The sequence below is a fragment of the Hemicordylus capensis genome, chromosome 12 (assembly GCF_027244095.1).
Source record: "Hemicordylus capensis ecotype Gifberg chromosome 12, rHemCap1.1.pri, whole genome shotgun sequence".
Classification (NCBI taxonomy): domain Eukaryota; kingdom Metazoa; phylum Chordata; class Lepidosauria; order Squamata; family Cordylidae; genus Hemicordylus; species Hemicordylus capensis.
Genome location: NC_069668.1, coordinates 1,555,596 through 1,575,701, shown reverse-complemented (window position 1 = coordinate 1,575,701; position 20,106 = coordinate 1,555,596). Strand labels below are relative to the sequence as shown.

General features: G+C 51.2%; 1 protein-coding gene across 1 annotated transcript in view; it reads right to left on the bottom strand.

The window, feature by feature from the left end:
• The window catches only part of TMEM132E (transmembrane protein 132E), a 619,388-nt gene extending 599,741 nt beyond the window's left edge, over positions 1–19,647 (bottom strand). Inside the window, exon 1 of the mRNA XM_053275464.1 lies at positions 18,617–19,647. Coding sequence (XP_053131439.1) covers positions 18,617–18,689 — 73 coding nt within the window. The 5' untranslated portion in view covers positions 18,690–19,647. The remainder of the gene's footprint in view (positions 1–18,616) is intronic.
• Positions 19,648–20,106: the final 459 nt, after the last annotated feature.

The window sequence follows — 20,106 nt, the reverse complement described above, 5'->3', positions numbered from 1 at the left end:
AGGGGTGGAGAAAGGCTTCTGGCAGCCCCAATTCCAATCCAGCGCATTAATTTCTTCTCCAAAAGAAAGAGTCAGGTCCGGCCCACATCGACTAGGCAGAACAAGGACACTAGTTCTGGTGGGAGGGGGGGCATAAACATGGCCAGATTCTAGCCCTCCCAATGATTCTCTCTCCCCATCTTGGACTGAACCCCTGAAGCACCGCACAGTGGTGCGCGAATGGAAGACGTAAGACTGCGGCCTGCTCCCCTGCAGACTCTGCACCCCGAAAGGCAAACGCTTCTCTACTCCTTGCACCTCGGCCCCCAAGAAACAGCCGTCTCCTGAGCTGCATTCATCCTCTTGACACCAAATTGCCTGCCTCGGCATTCATTTCCAGAAAGAAATGGTCTCCGGTGGGATTTCCACATCAACTGCAGCGTCTTCTCATCTCTGAAGAATTGGAGTTTTGCCCCCATAACCGACTGGAGAACTCTCTCCCATTGTATCCCCAAACCAGTGTGGGCTGGTCATCCACACGGGCTGATCAGTCGACCCAACAAATGAGAATGCCGTGTGGCTCAAGTGAAGCCGGGGTCTGCATTTTTCGGCTGGACGGGCACCAAAGCCCAACTTCACCTAGGAGGCCAACAATTCTCAGATCCGTCCTGTTCGGAGCTGGGTCTCAATCCAAACTAGAACACACTCTGACCAAGAAGACCTTTCTCCTCCCTCCCTCCCCCACCACTCCAAATTCCACTCTTTTTAGAATTTAGATAATGTACACATCCTAGAAGGATCTCTGAAAGATTAAAGAGGATCTGCCTTAAGTGGTGCAGCGGGGAAATGCTTGACTAACAAGCAGAAGGTTGCCAGTTTGAATCCCCACTGGTACTATATCGGGCAGCAGTGATACAGGAAGATGCTGAAAGGCACCATCTCATCCTGCGCAGGAGGAGGCAATGGCAAACCCCTCCTGTATTCTACCCAAGAAAACCACAGGGCTCTGGTCGCCAGGAGTCGACACCGACTTGATGGCACACTTTACCTTTTTACCCATCTAAAACCCTTGGTATGATCATAACGACATCACTGCAAACTTGCTTTTAGTCGCTGTGCATGTCAGTAACAGAGAAACAGGTGAGCCGAAGCCATCAAAAATGATCACAAACAGTGCCACATGTTCTCAGAAATAAGGAATATCCTTCCCCCCCCAATCCAGCCTGAAAAAGTTTGACCCACATAGGAAACCCCGCCCCTTCGCACGCCTCCTCAAACAGAGCTGTATTTCCATTACACACATCTTGAGCACATTTTGACAGACCGTAGGAATTTGTCTTGAAGAACAAAGCACCCAGCGCAAAGGAGCAAATGACATTTTCTCCAACAAGTTTGATGTTTCCGCCACACATGGCAACCGTGTGTGTGTGTGTGTGTGTGTGTGCACGCAAACCACTTCTAATCGCTTCCCCATCCGTTCAATTTCATGCTGTTTTGGCGATGCAATTACAGGCAAGGAAATCATGTTACACCATGTAAACATCCCAACCGCCCCAAGGAATTCCAAGCCATTCATGTTGTCGAATTCCACCAAGGACGTGCGGGAAGGGATGGTGCCCCTTCTGTTCCATTTCCGCTTAATCCCATTTCAGATGTCAGGACCATAATCCCAGGAGGCAGAACGGGTCTTTTAAGAGAGGACACACTAACAGGGTTATGGTAACTGGCTGCAGACAGAGTGGCTTGGAAGTGGAATTGGGGATTCTAGACACTCGGGCCCTTAAGAAACTACATTTCCCAACCTCTCTCGGCCCCTTAAGAAACTACAAAATCTCACCAAGCCAGCAGTTCTAACTAAGGTGGCCCCAAGATATTGTGACATCTGATGCTTGCCCCACACCCTGGGTGGGTGGGGGGAGTCAAAAGACATTTCCAAAACTTTGGAAGAGGTGCAGGAGGGAGGGAAGGTAGTAAACCAGATCTGGGTTATACTGGTTCAGTCAGCAAGCAGAAGCTCACACAATAAGGTACACCTCAGTACAAAAATATCTCCCGAAAAGCAACGAGCCTGCATGGTATAGTGGTTAAGAATGTTGGACTAGGACCAGAGAGAGTTCAAATCCCCATTCCTTCATGACATTCACTAGGTAGGAACACAGGAAGCTGCCTTCTACAGAGTCAGACCCTTGGTCCACCTATCTCAGGATTGTCTACCCAGACTGGCAGTGGCTTCTCCGAGGTTGTAGGCAGGAATCTCTCCCAGCCCTCTCTTGGAGATGCTGCCAGGGAGGGAACCTGGAACTTTCTGCTCTTCCCAGAGCCGCTTCATCCCCTGAGGGGAATCTCTTCCAGTGCTCACACTTCTAGTCTCCCATTCAAATGCAAACTGAGGCAGACCCTGCTTAGCTAAGGGGACAAGTAATGCTTGCTAACACAAGACCAGCTCTCCTCTCCATTCATCCCCCGAGATGGTAGCGACCCCACCAGCTGGGCTGGCTCGTGTCCTATGGTGGGCCACTGAGGGAAACAGACACTGAGCTTGATAGGCCTCGGGCCAGATCCAGCAGGGCGCCTCTTATGTTCCTATGAAAATCCTTTATCTTTGTGGAGGGAGGAAGAGAACCTGGAATCCGAATGCCGGTTCCGATTACAGCGGGAACAGCTGCCTGTCGCTGGAGTTCATTGCCACCGCCTAGCAGTAAGTTGGTCTTCTAAGGCGAGGACGCGAACATTGACAAAAATCGATATTAAAAGCACCGATGGGTTCCCCGTGAATTTTTAAAGATGTATCATCATGGCTCTTGATTTCCACTGCAGGGTGCCATGCTGTGGCGTGGGCGGGTGGGTTGCATGCTACACACACACACACACACACACACACACCCCGGGAGACTGCCAAATGATTATTTTCCCAAGGGAATTCTGGGAGCTGTGAATGCCGCTGTCATTTTTTGCTGGGGAGGGGAGACGCTCCCAAAAGGGTCACAGGAGAGGAGAACTGGTCTGGTGGTAGCCAGCAGGACTTGTCCCCTTGGCTAAGCAGGGTCCACCCTGGTTTGCATATGAATGGGAGACTTGATGTGTGAGCACTGCAAGATAGTCCCCTTAGTAGGGGATGGAGCCCTTGCTCTAGGAAGAGCATCCAGGCTCCAAGTCCCCTCCCTGGCAGCATCATCAAGACAGGGCTGAGACTCCTGCCTGCAACCTTGGAGAAGCTGCTGCCAGTCTGTGCAGACAATACTGAGCTAAATGGACCAAAGGCCTGACTCAGTATACGGCAGCTTCCTATGTTCCTAGCAGCCCTCATGAATCAGGCCCTCTAGGCCAGCATCCTGTTTCCAGCAGTAGCCCACTAGATGCCTCTGGGAAGCCCGCAAGCAAGGGATGAAGGCATGCACCCTCTCCTGCTGTTGCTCCCCTGCAGCTGGGATTCTGAGGTAGACTTCCCCTGAAGCTGGAGGTTCCATATAGCCAACATGACAAGCAGCCCATTATCGACCAGGTTCTGCCTAGACATTAGGAAGGATTTTCTAACTGTAAGAACTGCTGAACTAGCGAACTGCTGACCTGACACAGAGACTAAAATTAGCCTTCCTCAGGAGCTTTTTCACTCAACAGAAGGCCAGCAGAAACCAGGAGGCGTACAGCTCTGGGGTGAGGCCAGCCCAGAGAAGTGACGGAGGAGAGGACGGCAACCCTGCATTTGCAAAAAGCATGGGGGGTTGCAGGGCCAGCAGAACTAGGCGGTCTAATAAGGCTGCAGTCACCACACCAACATCCCCCAAAGGATTCAGGCAACCTCTGACCTGCAATTTCCCAGCGGCGTCTGGCTGGCTGCTTGGCTGCTGCTGAAAAAAGCATGCTGCAAGTTGCACAGAATCCTAGAATTTGGGAGATACAGGGATGTGGCCGTAGCTCAGTGGAAAAGCATCTGCTTTGTATGCAGAAGGCTCCAAATTCCCTTCCTGGCAGCATCTCCAGGTAGGGCTGGGAGAGAGTCCTGGCTGAAACCTTGGAGAGCTGCTGCCAGTCAGAGCTGACAATCCTGAGCTAGAGGAAGCAAGGGTCTGACTCCGTATATGGCAGCTTCCTACGCAGGGCACGCGGTAAATAACCTTCTTCGGTTGTTTCTCTTGCCATCATTCGATACTCAGATCGCAGCATCAGCTAGATTCTGGCACTGTTGATGCACACGCACCCGCCCCAAGAACGGGTACCGTAGGCAACCAGCTAGGTCTGCCTAGCGGCAGGGCCACAACAGCCCTGCAGGATAGGCCCATGTTATGATCCCTCCTCTTCGGTGGCAGCAGTGAGGCTAGGGAGACGACCACCTGCCTAACAAAAGCAAGGTCCGGACTGGGGCCGTCCCCCGCATCAGCACTCAAGGCCCAGCCCGGGGTGTGCACGCTGCTAATTATTATTTTGACAGCCAGGCTTGGGAGCGAGCCAAGCCAAGCCCCACGCAAGGCAGGTGGGAGCTTCCTTCACTCCGCCAGCCCCCTCCTCCCCCTCGGCAGGGCAGCTCAACCTTCTGCGCAGCCAAGGGCATCTCCGTGTCCCCTTGCCAGCTGGCCCCGTGCCCAGCATGGCAACCCCTGCTGGAGTGGGAAACGCCACCGGGACGCTGCCAACCAGTTCCTGGGGGCGGCGCACAGTCCGCGGTCTGAGTGCCAAGACGCCCGAGAGCCAAAATGGAGATACACTCCCTCCACCCACCCACCCACACACACTGCACTAAAGAGCCCGGTAGAGGAATCTGGTAGCTGGCAAGCCAGACAGAAGACCTCTGCTAGGAGGGGAATCCTGTCCACGGCCTCCCCAAGAGTCTGGTCTGGGAAGGGGTCTCCGTAGAACAGGTGGGCCCAAGGAAGCGTTTCTGCCCCCGCTGGGATGGCATCTGTGCTGCACAGGCACTGGTCCCAGATTCTAAATGCTGGAGGCTTTATCCTTTGCACCAAAAGGCATGAGGCTTTTGAGTCTCAAAAGCCAGGCTTAAGTTAGGAAGGAGGGGCCCTAAAAGTAAAGTAAAGGGCACCGCCCTTTATACTGAGTCAGGTCCTTGCTCTGTCGAGATCAGTGTTGTTGGCACTGACTGGCAGCCGCTCGATGAGGTTTCAGGCGGGAGCCCCTCCCAGGCCTACCTGGAGAAGCTGCCTGGGGTGGGAGCTGAGACTCTTCTGCATGAAAGCGGATGCTGTGCCCCTACGAGGAATGACTGAAAGCAGATAGGATCCACAGGTTCTCACCTGCGCAAATGCAAACCAGGGCAGGCCCTGCTTAGCAAAGGGGGCAGTTCGGGCTTGCTATCTCAAGACCAGCTCACCTCATGGGAGGGAGGAAGATAGAAGCACGTCTGCTTAAGGAGTTTTGGCTAGTCTAAGAATGCTTGCGCCCGTTTGCGGAGAAGTTGGTTTTGTATGACAGAATTTCATTGGAAAATATTTTGCCCCGAAGAAGGCTTCGGCCAATACACGTTGGGCTGCAATAAAACAATTTCACAGCACCATGGGACTTTGCTCTCCCTTTTTTTTTTTTTTTTGCATCTTATACTGAGTCAGACCATTGGTCCATCCAGCTCTGTGTACTGTCGACACGTGTATTGTTCGGGGACTACAGCTTTCATCATCCCCATCCACAGTGGCCAATAGCCAGGAGTTATTGTAGTCCAACATCCGCAGGAGGGTCGAAACCGTGCAGCCCTGCAACCTCGGGGAAGATCTTACGGCAGACAGCACTCCCATGTCATCTCCCATCCAAATGCAAACCAAGGCAGGCCCTGCTTAGCAACAGGGACAAGCCATGCCTGCTACCACAAGACCAACGTTCTTCCCCAAATCAATATTGCTCCTGCTCTGGCAGAACTTGAAGTCTGTCTGGCTTTGCCACAGCGCTGGGCTCGTGGTGGGGGCGCCTTGGGCCTCTGCCCCTCCAGCCTCCCGCTTCAGACTGACAGCGCTGGCCAGAACTCAGGGCCGGCCAGCAATTTAACATCCATCTCCATCTCCTGCCTCTAATGCCCAAGCTCCGACTTTCTCTCCTGCTCCAACCTCAGCAGATAAAAGGCTGGGGGGGGGGAGGAGAGGGGGCCGGGGAGCTCTGCGCTTCCCGACAGATTGCTCCTACAAATAACAGCCTCACAATTACCTCTTCCCGCGCTCTAAATCAGGCCTTCCTCCGCCCGCCCTCCAGGTGCACAAAGCGCTCCAGGCTGGCAGAAGCCCCAGCGAAAGGAGCGAGCAGATGCAATATTTTAATGGCGCTCTCGGAGGGCTGGTGAAATACGGCCGCGGCGATCTCATCAGAGGAGAGCACTGGCTGGCACAGCACCGGTGCTTTATGAGGCTCCCGCTTGATAAAGATGACAAGCCAGTCCATTTCTCTCTCTCTCACACACACACACACCAGTAACACCATATTCTCACCTACGCAGTGGCGGGGAGGGAAAGAAAAGATTTTTTACTGCTGGCGAAATCTACCTCGCCTAGCATGGGCTTTCCAGCACAGCTCCTTCCAGGTCTCTTGGGGTCTTTATGCTTTCATTTCTGTCCCGCTCTTCCTCCGATGAACTGGGAGTGGCACACCTTGATCTGCTGACCCTCATGGCAACTTTGCAAGGTAAGTTCGCTCTTCTCCGGCAGGGCATGAAAGTAAACACCAGGCCCTCCTTCTGGTCCCCAGCAATATTCCCAGACAGACTGCTCCAGAATCCAGAGGTTCCACTAAACATTTTGAAAAGGCCTCCAAGGATACTTGCCCATATGGAAGAGAACGGTGGTGACCCTCAGTAAACAGCTGAGGACCTGGCTGCTTGAAGGATTGCTCTCTTGGAGCATTTCGAGCGCTAGAGCTTGAGAGATTTCGAGCGCTAGAGCTTGAGAGCTTTCAAGCGCTAGAGCTTGAGAGCTTTTGAGCGCTAGAGCTTGAGAGCTTTTGAGCGCTAGAGCTTGAAATTTTTAGCTTTTGAACTTGAGCTTTTGAGCTTGAGGCCCCTAAACAGAACCTCTAGAAACCACTAAACACAATTTCAAGTTTAGTTTTTCTGTCTCAGTGGTAAATTGAGCCTAGGACATACACAGCAAACGTTCTTTCAGTGACCTACAGCCCCTCTCTAGAAAATCTCCATCCCCTTAATAAATAAGAAGCTGGTTTCGACTGAGTCAGGCCGAGTTCTCACAACATGGCAGGCCAATCACAATTAACTCTTTCACTGCCATCATTTTGGTTGTGAGAACACGGCCATAAACAGAAAACGGGTGGGTTTTAACATTCAGGATGTTGAGTTTCCTTTTGAAGAGAGGGTTGAGCATTCAAACACAGGACACACATCTGCAGTCTCAAGAGGTCTAGTCCAAGATTCTAGCAGTTCATTCTAGAATAATAATTTAATATATAAATAATTATATATGATATTACACCATGATATCTTGAGTCCTGCACGTTATCTATGTGCTGAGTGCAGGGGTCTACAAATCCACTAGCCAGTGGTGGATGCCCCCAGCCCTCTGGCGAGCAGGACACCCAGCACCCCACACAGATCTCCTCACTCGAGGTCCCCTTTCCATTACCCTTGTTGAAAAGGCAAGAAACAGCAGAAATCCATGGAGCTGCTCTGGGAAGAGCATCTAGGTTTCAAGTTCCCTCCCTGGCAGCATCTCCAAGATAGGGCTGAGAGAGACTCCTGCCTGCAACCTTGGAGAAGCCGCTGCCAGTCTGTGTAGACAATACTGAGCTAGATGGACCAAGGGTCTGGCTCAGTATGTAGCAGGTTCCTATGTTCCTAAAAGGCTCCCACTGCTTCTTGCCACCTTCATCTCCTAGTGCAAAGGACAGAAGACCCACTTCTCTCTGAAGCTGGAGCACATTAAAGACTGTCTCAGAGCAAGCTCACGTGAGGGAAAGAAATGCTGAATCATCCCTGCTGAGCTGCCTGGCTAGGCTTCTCCGAAAACTATTCTGTACTATCAGTGGGTTCAAAATGCTGCCGCCACCACACCTCTTATCGACACAGCTTGAACCTCCCTGGGCTTGGGGTGGAATCCCAGGGAAAACTCTCTTTATTTTGTTATTGGATAAGTACAAAAATCTTCCACGTGCAAGCCTACACGTGGTAAGAAAACTGATAGTTGCTGAACATTTGAGGACATGTTTGCATCAGAGAAACCGCCCACTCTTCAGCCTCCCCACTTTTTTCTGAGTTGAAAACCAACTTGGAGAGGCTTGTAAAAAGAAAAGAACTTTTTAAAAGGTTTTATTCAATTACTACAGACTGCTTCCATCTGAGGCTTTCTCAGCTTTTGAATACAGTTAAAAATACTTAGTAGGTTACAAAAATAGGCTGTCTTAATGCATGCTTCAATGTATATAGAGTCTTTTGCAACGCCTTAGGTAGGGTGGGCATAGGCTAGTGTTTCTTATTTTAATTACATTACAGGTAAACAATAATAGAACAGTATCAGGAATATGCAAAAGCACACACACCAAAGTAACAGAGCATCCCTAATGCAGAGTCTGACTAAACAAACATTTCCCTAATCTTCCTGAAGCCAAAGCCTATGCTTCCTTTACTAGAACTAACCAAACTTAAGAGAATTCAAGATTCCTACCCTCCTGTCTTTCAAGGATCTGCAGAGTTATTCTCCTATGGCCATCCTCCATGGTCACATGTCCGCCTGAGCACCTCCTGCCTAGCTTCTTCTCCAACAAAGACCTCTCTTCTTCTTGGCAACAGCTCTCTAAGTCCCACCCACCTGGTGTTCTCATTGGCTGAGCCCTGGAGTTCAACAGCCTGTCAGTCAAGACAAGAGTTCACTTCCGGTTAGGACAGGTTTGCCTGTCTCCTGCCCATCACAGGATGCCCCTTATTCTAATCATAAGAACATAGGAAGCTGCCTTCTACCAAGTCAGACCCTTGGTCCATCTAGCTCAGGTTTGTCTACCCAGACTGGCAGTGGCTTCTCCAAGGATGCAGGCAAGAGTCTCTCTCAGCCCTATCTTGGAGATCCCAGGGAACTTGGAATCTTAGATGCTCTCCCCAGAGCTGCTCCATCCGCTAAGGGGAATATCTCACAGTGCTCACACATGTAGTTTCCCATTCAAATGCAGCCAGGGTGGACCCTGCTTAGCAAAGGAGACAATTCATGCTTGCTACCACAAGACCAGCTCTCCTCAAGGCAGAGAGTCTTACGAGACAGAGAGAAAGCCTCTCTGTGCCATTTATAATTGTATAATTTGTGGGTGTTGTGGGTCCCCCACCTTTGCCCAAAATTGCTCTAGCAATTTTTTAAATGGTTTAATGATTGCTTGGGAATCTTCCCCTATTGTATTTAAAATGCACCATTTGCAAATTGTGCTTTGAAGTATCACCAGACACACACACACACCTCCAACCACCACACACACCTCCAACCACGACACAGCCCTGAATTCAGATGCTATCCCAACATGATGTGGTTGGTGTCAGAGTGAGCAATCCGTTTTGCCCACCTCATAAACTCCTTTATTTCCCCCACTCTCGGGACTCCAGCAAAACTGAAAAGATTTTTATTTTTTATTTATGCTTGCATTCTTGTTCCGTTCTTCCTCCAAGAAGCCTATAAACATGCTTCTGTTTATCCTCGCACAACAACCCTGTGCGGTAGGTTAGGCTAAGAGAGAAGGGAGTGGCCCAGAGTCATCCAGTGAGTTTCATGGCTGAACAGGGATTTGAATCCAGGTCTCACTGGTCCTAGTCCAACACTCTAACCGCTACACCATTGCTGAAAAGTCCTGTCAAGGGACTTACCGAGGACGCCTCCCTGGTGAAACTGACAGAGCTGGGGGAAAGCCCTTTCAGTTTCACTTAACAAGTTTGCCAGTGCCAACAATGCTTCAAATTATTGTGGGGTGTGTGTTTTGTTTTGTTTTTGTTTTGTTTAATCCAGATTTTACTGTGTGCACCAGAACAGATGCTCCTCATAAATGCCTTTCAATTCTTTTTGAGGAATGCAAACCAGTGAAATTCACAGAGGCTTTTCCCCCCACATTGTGTCAGTTTCACAGCAGACCAGAGGAGGAGGAGATGAGAAGAAAATTGTCTGACATGCAATGGAAAATGAGGCGGAATCCATTCAAAGAGCCACACTCCTTCATAGCAACCAAAGAGAGATTTTAACCTCTCTTCCCTGCATGGAAGCCATCTCTGAATGCGGAGGACCCAAGGGAGGGCTCAGGATGTACTTAAGGCCGAACATCTGATTGCAGGAGGCACACAGAACCCAGGAAGGCTGAAGATACAATTGTAAATCCACCTTCCGATGTAAACGCCTGTTAGGGGGGGAAAACATTTAAAACTGCATCTCCATCTTTCTCAGCTGCACAGGACAGTGACTCAACAGTACTTTGAGACACGGGCCACTTAGTCATCAAGAAGGGTCCAAAGCATACCACAAAAGCATACCAGACCAAATCAGATCACTTCTGGCTCACTCAGGGCGACCACTTTCCTTTATGGACTGTTATAAAAAGAACGGTGAAGTTCATTTATACTTTTGGCTCACAACATCTCATGGCAGTGAGTTCTGCAGGCCTGAGCGTGGAGGAAAACTCGACCTGTTTTTTTCCTTCGCCTTTGACCTACCACTGTCTGTTTTTGTACAGAGGAGAAATGAACAGGAGATAGGCAGCAGAACTTATGGAGGAGATCTTCCTGTAGGCTCATGGCCCAGTTTTGCTGCCATTAACAGCACGTCAAATCAGGTACCTTCCAGCTTTGGATGATAGGCTACTCAGGGTTGTGGTGTCAGTTTAGCGCCCTTAAAATGCCCCCCCCGGGGTGGGGGGGGAGAGAGATTGTGGAAAACAAGTTCACAGGTTGCCAACCCAGCATAATGGAATGTGTAAACAGGATGTTACATTGATTCAGCGTTCAGCCTCAAGGCAAATTGTTTGGAGTCGCAGAAGAGACGGGCAGATGGATTTCACGGAATCGAAGGAAATCTTCCTTCCTAACCACATCAAAAGCGCCTCATTATGGGGGGAGAGAGCTCCTCTCCGAGAGGAAACTGGCCTAAAGGAGAAACCTCTCACTGGGGAACCATGCGACCAGGTTCTAACAGACTCCATCTACAGAATTCAGGAGTTGGAGGGTTCATGGAGACCATTTAGTCCATCCCACTAATTGACTAAGAAAATTCAGAGCTCATGCATCCCTAAGAGACGGCTGTCCAGCTCCTGTTTGAAGATCTCCAGCAAGAGAACCCATCACACCCAAGATAAAATTTATTTATTTAACATATTTGTATACCGCCCAAAATGCAAACCTCCGGGCAGTTTACAACGAAACAATAAAAACAACAAGTAAAAAGGTTAAAACATTACAACGCTTTAGAACTTAAAACAATGTTAAAACTATTTAAAATAATCATCAAACTATTAAAATAGGATCTAATGAAAAGCCTGGGTAAACAAATGTGTCTTGACTGCCTTTTTAAAAGTGGTCAGAGATGGGAGGGTCTTATTTCAGCAGGGAGCAGGTTCCAAAGCCTCGGAGGAGGCCCGTCCCTGAGTGGCCACCAGACGAGCCGGTGGCAACTGCAGACGAACCTCTCCTGATGATCTTAATGGGTGGTGGGGTTCATAGCAAAGAAGGCGTTCTCTTAAATACCCCAGAGGACCAACAGAGTCACACTTCCTCTGTCAATTCCCAGTTGGAGATCAGCCATCAAGCCGACCAAGGCAGTCTCCACCCCATAGCCCACCCGGATAGGGCCAGTTGCTCTCTCCCTGCTAAACAAAGAGAATCACCACTTTTAAAAGACACCTCTTTGCTCAATTAGCAGGGGTTAGATATGGGGACAGCCACTGGTTCTGACAGCTTTACCAGAAGATCACACTAATTCATCAAGGCTGGAAAGGTCTCTCTCGGGCAATTGGATAGACCTAATCTCTCTAAAAGTGCCCACATCTCTTTGTTGTTGTTTTTTAAGCCAACTGAACTTCTGGTCACCCCCCTTGTCTCGTGGCAAGGAGTTCCATACACCGGCAAGGTGTTGCGTGAAACCCCACTCATGGCTGAGGCCAATAGCAAGCACCTCCCGCATCCACCATCAAAGACAGCTTAGAAATAATCTCTCTCTTTAAAAACAACAACGCTATTTTAGTGTGCTCCAGAACCACAGTGCACAGGAAATACGGATGATTCATCGGAAAGGCAGGGAAACCGAGAAGCACATTTTTGCTCTGATCACCAGCTCCTTAAAGCGATCGGAGGCGTCGACGTTAAATACAGCCCCCCGTGGCCCCCCACATAGACACACCACAGGCCCGCCAATCCAGTTTGCTGCCAGTTCTGGTCCCCTGTTATCCGGCCTCGTCCGCCATCTGCTCACCGAGGGAAGGGGGGGGCTCCCTCGGAGAACGTGCGCTCAGCTACTTGTAAACTTAAGCGCGTAGAGAGGAGATGCCGCAGCCACACCAGCCAGAGAGGCCTCCCGGAGCCTTTTAATGCTCCATCGCGATATATTATTAATTGCTTTTATAATGCAATTCCATAGATTGCTGTGGCTGCAGGCTTCTGTTCCAGTTCTGGGGAAGAGATATATGTAGGGGAGTGGGCTGGCGGGCTGTGGTGGTGGGGTGGGGGGACCGTGGCATTGAAGGAGGCAGCTGTGAAAAATCTCACAGAGACAGAGAGAGCGCGAGCATGATAAGGTTGCAGAAGGCGCAGGCTGTGGAAAGAGCACTGTTTTGGCTAGTGGAGGAGAGAGAGCCTTGCGGCCGAGAGCGCGGGTGGCCCCCTTTGCTAAGCAAGGCCTGCCTTGGTTTGCATTTGGATGGGAGGCGACAGGGGAGTGTGTTCAGGTATTCCCCTTGGGGATGGGGGCGTAGCTCAACAGTGGAAGAGCATCTGCTTGGCACGCAGAATGGATGGTTCTCTCGCCGGCAGCGTCTCCAGGCAGGGCGGGCAGAGACTCACACCCAAAGCCTTGGAGAGCTGCTGCCAGTCAGTGCAGACAACACTGAGTTATATGGACCAACGGAGTGGCTCAGTATAAGGCGGCTGCCTACGTCAGGGAGGCAGCCATTGGGGGAAGCAGAGTTTCTATATCGTAGCTTGCATTGATTCTGGTATTCACACGCAGGCTAGAAACTAGTTTGTTTCCAGGTCTGCGGAGAGAGGGAAAGAGAGACACTCCCCAACCCCCAATCCCACCGCTTGATTTGCTCCGCTTTCTTAGCTCCATCTTACCCAGAACTCTTGGTTTTGTGAACATAAAGAGTGAGGGAAGAACTCCAGTCCTTCCCGTCGTGGCCTCCCAATTCTGAAATCAGTGGGTCCTTAAAAGCAGCCCTTTCTAGGAACATAGGAAGCTGCCATATACTGAGTCAGACCCTTGGTCCATCTAGCTCAGTATTACCTACACTGACTGGCAGCAGCTTCTCCAAGGTTGCAACAGGAGTCTCTCTCAGCCCTATCTTGGAGATGCTGCCAGGGAGGGAACGAGGGACCTCAGATGCTCTTCCCAAAGTGGCCCCATCCCTTAAGAGGGGAATATCTTACAGTGCTCACACATCAAGTCTCCCATTCAAATGCAAACCAGGGTGGGCCCTGCTTAGCTAAGGGGACTAGTCATGCTGGCAACCACAAGGCCAGCTCTCCTCCCTTAAGACCAGCTCTTTGCCTGCCTCCAAATTAAGGCCCCCCTCCCCAAAAAAGGATGGTCAGGAAAAGGCCCCCAGACCCCCAGCACTGGTCTAGTGGCTGCACCAGGGGGGAAACATCAGGCACAAAAGGGGGCAAAGTGCATTTCTGGGTAGGCGAGCTGTGCCCCAAAAACAGCAAATCTGAAGCTACAATACAGAGAGAGTGCTTCAAATCGACAATAGATTTGAAACTACAATGCAGAAATAAATCCTTTTTGGGACGACACGGAGACCAAATTGTCATCCCACATCCCACATATTCACTACCAACTGGGAGACGCTGCCTTTAGGGCATGCTTCTCGGGGAGCAGGGGGCAGTTCCAGAAACCCTGTTGCCAAAAGGGGGCGGCCGTATAGCCCCACCACACCTCCAGTCATTCACAGCAACATATCTCAGCTCCGCACAGATTCTGGCCCACACACACACACACACACACACACACACACACACACACACACACACACACACACACACACACACACAGAGTATGCAAAGTGTCTCTTTTCCAGTCCAAGCTGAGCCTCTTTCAATCTAAACCTTCCCAGAGTCTTTCCCCAAAGGCCAGGCAACACAGAAAGGGTGGGCTTATGAGGGCACCATCAGGGCAAATTGCAGGGGGGTGGGGGTGGGAATCAGAGAACCCAACACCCCATAGATGGATGCAACAGTACCAGGATCTTGGTTCCTGAGGATTTTACACCATCGTAATTCTTGAGCGATGGAAACAGAAGAAAGGAGGGAAGGGTGGGGTTGAGAAAGAGGTCTCTCTTTTATCAAGGGGAGGGGGTTAGAAGTATTTGCAACATATGCAAAAAAAAAAACCACCCCAAAAAACCACACAACAGGCAGAGAATATGAATAGGAAGGCGATGGATATTTTTAGACTGCGTTTCAGCCCAAGTCTCCAATTTGGTTTACAGAGATAGATAGATAGATAGATAGATAGATAGATAGATAGATAGATAGATAGATAGATAGATAGGCAAGCCCCTCCCCTGTCCCCAAAGGGCTCACAATCTAAAAAGAAACACAAGACAGCCCCCCAGCAACAGCCACTGGAGGGGTGCTGTGCCAGGGATGGATAGGGCCGGTTGCTCTCCTTCTGCTCAATAAAGAGATTCCCCACTTTAAAAAGGTGCCTCTTTGCTCAGTGAGCAGAGAACACAAACACAGGGTAAAGAACCCTGTGGGTGGGGGAGATGAAAAGATTTCTAGGCATCCTTTATTGCGCCCCCGCCCCCCAACAGAAGATGAACTGTGCCAATCCAGGCGAAAGAGCCTGGTTTCTGGTCATCCTCGCAAACAAGGGTCTTGCAGGTTCAACAGTGTAAAGAACAAAAGGCATCATCATCAGGGTGTCTCTGGGCATGTGCAAAATGCATTTCTGGCAGCAAGGTAAGCACAGTCTCCCCCCCGCACACACACACACACACACGGGGTTTTCTCTTGGTTTGCGGTGCACGCCGGAGGGTTAGGGTCCGGGTTAGAGTTCAAGACGCCGTTGTTACGACAGAGCAGCACCAAGGGCGAGGTGATCTCCAGATCCGCGGTCCTCGGTTCAATCCCAACCGCACTGAAGCAGCAAGCTGAGCAATCACTGGCCCAGCCCTTGCTCTTCTATTTGGAGACACCATCTGGCAGCAGCGTTGAAGAGGCAGAAATCTTTCCCTTGCGGGGCAGAGGAACCTCTGGCGAGGAGGGAACAGACCCTCCCGCATCGGCCAAAGAGGGCAGTCCTCCTATATCTTTAAGAGGAGATTGGTGCTGCTTTTCATGCAGGGGAAAGGAAATCTACAGAAATCCCCCTCTCCTGTAGTAGTTCTCCCAAAGGGGCAGGCGCCCCCCGGACCCTTTTCCAGACGGCAACCTGGCTTGTTGCTTCTACCAGGCCTGGAGACAGCCAGGGGCCTGGTTTTGGAAGCACCACCTGGGCCACCACAGCAGGGCTCCCCATAAATTGGGGGGACCCACATACGGTGGGCTGCCCCCCCCAAAAAATCCTGTTTGCATCCCTGGAGACAGGGAGAAGGAAGAAGATCCTTCTCCCATGGACAGGAAAGAGAATTGGAAGATTCTGGAGGTAAAACAGGCCTACCGGAAAGGTCTAGAGGAAAGGGGCCGCCATTCAGGAAATAAAACAGAACCTCCATATTAAAGGGCAGTCCACCACGGTCCTCCGCATTTGGTATTTAAGCAATGGGAGGGCCTGTCCTCCTTGAGGACTTCTCAGAAGTGTGTGATTGGCCACTGGGGAAACAGGGCACATAGGAGACTGCCTTATATGGAGTCCATCTAGCTCAGTATTGTCAGCACTGACTGGCAGCAGCTATCCAAGGTTCCAGGCAGGAGTCGCTCCCAGGCCTCCCCGGAGATGGTGGCAGGGAATGAACCTGGGACCTTCTGCATGCATATAGCTCTGCCACTGAGCTATGCCCCATATTGTTCCAACGGGACGACAGGCCTGTGGTCTGATCCAGCCGGACTCCCCTTAAGTTCTCATTAGGATCATTAAGAATGGAACCTCCATCTGCAAGTGCAGGCTACCTAACAGATTCCAGGGGCAAAGTCAATGGAAAGACTGTTGCCTGACGTGTTGCGAGCTTCCTTTGGCCATCAGGGGAAATGGAAGGCTGGACCAGACAAACCTTCGTCTGATTCTGATGTTCAGCAGCCTGACTATGGTCTGGTTTCCAAAAAGGGAGAAAGTGATGGAGCAGGAATCTACCCAGAGTTACACTCTCCCTCCTGGAGAGTGCTCTCCTTGACCCCCCCAAAATTTATTTATTTATTTATTACATTTATAGACGGCCCCATCCAAAGGCTCTGGGCGGTGCACAACAAATTTTAAAAGACATAAAACAAACACCATTTTAACAAAACACTACTTAAAACAATATTGTTTTTTTTTAATGTGGGTGGCGGTTACTCAGTGACGAGAGAAAGCACTCTACTTATGTGCCAAATGTAGAGTTTACCAGGTTTGGGTCCCCAGATGTTGTTGGACTAAAATGCCCATCATTCACTGCCATGACCGTGGATGCTGGGTATTGTAGTCTGACAACATCTGGGGAGCCAAGTCTGGGGGTCCCTGCTCCGAGATACCCACTAGTGCTTCAGGTCTTCAAGCCAAAATGGGTTTAAGGCTTAAGCTGGGCCTCACGGTTGCCTAGGAATCCCGTCTTCAAACATGCTTCATCCTGGATGTATGGGGGGGGTGTAAAAGAAAGGCCCTCTGCACATGCTCAACAATACTCTCTTCTTTAACTCCTGTGCACGCCTGCTTACATCACACCCTGGCTACTCTGCACTTGGAGATGGGCATCCACAGAACTGAGCTACCGTCTGCAAATTAGGGTCTGCCTTTGAGCTCGGGTTCTAATTAAGTCTGGAGAATCAGAATCAACCCAAAGAATTTGGGGAGTGGGGTACCAGAATGGAGAGGGGAGAACCACTGAACGAGAGGGGCACTTGAATTAAGACACCCACCCACCCCCTGCTCCTAGAACTGGGATGGCAGCTGTTTCGATCTTCCTAAAGGTTCTAAATATTTCAGCATCAAGGTTCAGTTCAGGCACGCCCTGCCGTGGTACTGACACCCTCTCAGTCTCCTGTTTTATTTCTGTTGGCTGCTATGTTCTGTTTTTCTATCAGAAAATTAAAATCTTAAACTAAAAAGACCATATTTCTTTCTTAAAAAAAAAAAAAAAAAAGACACCCCCCAAGTCCTAATTGGTGTGCATGTGTGTAGAGGAGGTGCAGCTTCAACGTGCTTAGATATCCCGGCACTCAGACACACCCAAGTTGTAACAGGCTGTGCTTAGTCCAACGGAGCGGCTTTTGGCACATGCTCAGATACACCCTTGCCTTTATTACAGGAACATAGGAAGCTGCTATATACTGAGTCAGACCCTTGGTCTATCTAGCTCAGTATTGTCTTCACAGACTGGCAGCGGCTTCTCCAAGGTTGCAGACAGGAATCTCTCTCAGCCCTGTCTTGGAGATGCTGCCAGGGAGGGAACTTGGAACCTAGAAGCTCTTTCCAGAGTGGCTCCATCCCCTGAGGGGAATCTCTTTCAGTGCTGCTCACACTTCTAGTCTCCCATTCAAATGCAAACCAGAGCAGATCCTGCTTAGTAATGGGACAATTCATGTTCGCCACTGCAAGACCAGGTCTCTCCCCCAGACCAGCTCTCTCTCTCCTATCGTTTGAGCACACACTCTGCACATGCTCAGAAGCATTCACCCTATGAGTATATTGCCAGTGCTTAATCCTGGCATTAAATAATATCTATGTACCATATCAATTTTAAAATAAAAGTAAAGTAAATAACTTGGCTGGGCTTCTGCCTGGAATTCAGTTAATTGTAGCAGGAGGAGAGCACTCTGCAGATGCTCAGAGGCACTCTCACCTTCATTATGTGAGTGCTTCCAGTTGCACTCTGCACATGTTTAGATTTGTAAACTCCTGGGCTTACATGCTCAGCGCTTATCCCTAGCATTAGATAAAATAAATATATATACACCATCTATAAAATGAATAAAAGTCATTTGGCTGGCGTAACCTACACAAGCTGTTGTTAACAGCGATGCGTGGGGCACCGTCTGCACATGCTCAGACACCCCTAACCCTTTAATGTTTGAACAATTCCAGGTGCACACTCTGCACATGCTCAGGAGTATCACACACACACACACACACACACACACACACACACACACACACACTTTAAATAAAACAGAAGCAGCTTACTTGGCTAGAGTCACTTGTCCAGGCTGGTTAACTGTGGTGGGGAGGGTTGCGCTCTGTACATGCTCAGAGGCCCCCTCGCCTTTGTCAAAGACCGTGTGAGGGAATCGTGGCTTCCCAAAACGCACCAGGGCATTCCCAAAAGGCCGCCCAGCCCCCCAGAGGATAGCCCCTCTCCCGCCCCCTGCCCTCGGCGGGGCTTCACTCACCGTGGCTGATCAACGCCCCGATGCAGCAGAGAAGGGCGGCGGGTACCGAGGGCGTCCGGCTTGGCACGGCCATGGCGGAATCCGGGGTGCGGCGGCGCCGTATAAACCCAATCCAAGCACTCCGGGTCGGAAAGCGGAGTCAAGCCAACGGGGGGGTTGTCCCACCGATGCCTCGCAAGGGGCACCCCCGATTTCTCTCACACGCACCCCCAAAAGGGGGGGAGGCTTAAATTCCCTGATAGGCAGGGGCGATCTAGATGACTGAGCTGGAGCGGGGGGGGGGTTGGGGGGGCTTAAGGTAAATTCCGAAGGACTGAGTGCGCGGGGCGGGGTGTGGGGACAACCAGGGACCCCCAAGTGCAAGCCGCCCCCCCGCCTCAAAACAAAAATGGGTGCCAAACGATGAAAGAGACGGGTCAGTGGAGGGGTGGCGGGGGGGGGTAGGCAGTGCGAAAATATTCCACAGGGCACAAAGGGAGAGGGGGGGCCCAGCAACCTGGGATGCAAAAGATCCCCCCCCCAAAAAAAAGAATTAGGATCCAAGGAAAGAAAGAGAGGCAGGGAAGGGAGGAGGCGCGGCAGGATCGGAACGGAGGGGCGGCGGGAATAAGAGACCCCCCCCCCCCAATAAATGAAGCGGGGAGTGAGTGCTGCTATAATCCCAAGACAAGCGTCCTCGTCCTCCTCCGGCGGGGCGTCCGCGGCAGCGCAGCTTGGGTCCGGCGGCGCGGAGAGGGGGAGCAGTTGGGGGGCCAGCCCCACGGCTGGAGGGGGGACCCCGGCTGCAGCAGCAGCTCCGCCGCCGGCACGTCCAGGGCTGCGGGTTCCCGCGGGGCGATCGCCGGGATCTTGCCGCTCGCCTCCACGCGCGAGTCCTGCCTCTCGCGGCGGCGGCGACTGTGCCCGCCTGTGTCTGCGGCTTGCCTCTCTCCGCGGCGAGGATGCGCCGATCTGAGCCTTCCCGGCAGCGCCGCCGGAGAAGCTCCCTCCGCCCTCTCCAAGCAGCCGCCTCCTCCTCCATCACGTGTCCGCTCAGGAGCTGCTGCCCGCCTGGGCATGCACGCGGTGGCGGCACCAGAAAAAGAAAGGGGGGGAAATGGGGGCACAGGAGGCGGAAAGGGCGTTGAAGGCTGTTGGGCTGAGTCCCACATCTTAGATTTCTGAAATACAAATGGGGGGCGGGGGGGAGGCCGCTCTGGAGGCGGCACTTGGGCACCCCAGAGATGGGTGGGAAACAGAATGCCAGACTAGATCGGCCTTGGGCCTGATCCAGCAGGGCTGCCCTTATGTCCACATGAGGTGACTCAGCTTTTAATGGGGCATTCTTCATTTTCAAAGTTCAGTGCATAATTGGGGGGGCGTGTGTGTGTTTTAGACATCACCCCCATATTGTTGGGTGAAGGGACAGAGTTGTAAGAAAATCCTCTGCCTGCTGAGGCATTGCAGAAGTGAAATTTGTAGGGATGCATGTGCAAGTGACATGGCCAACT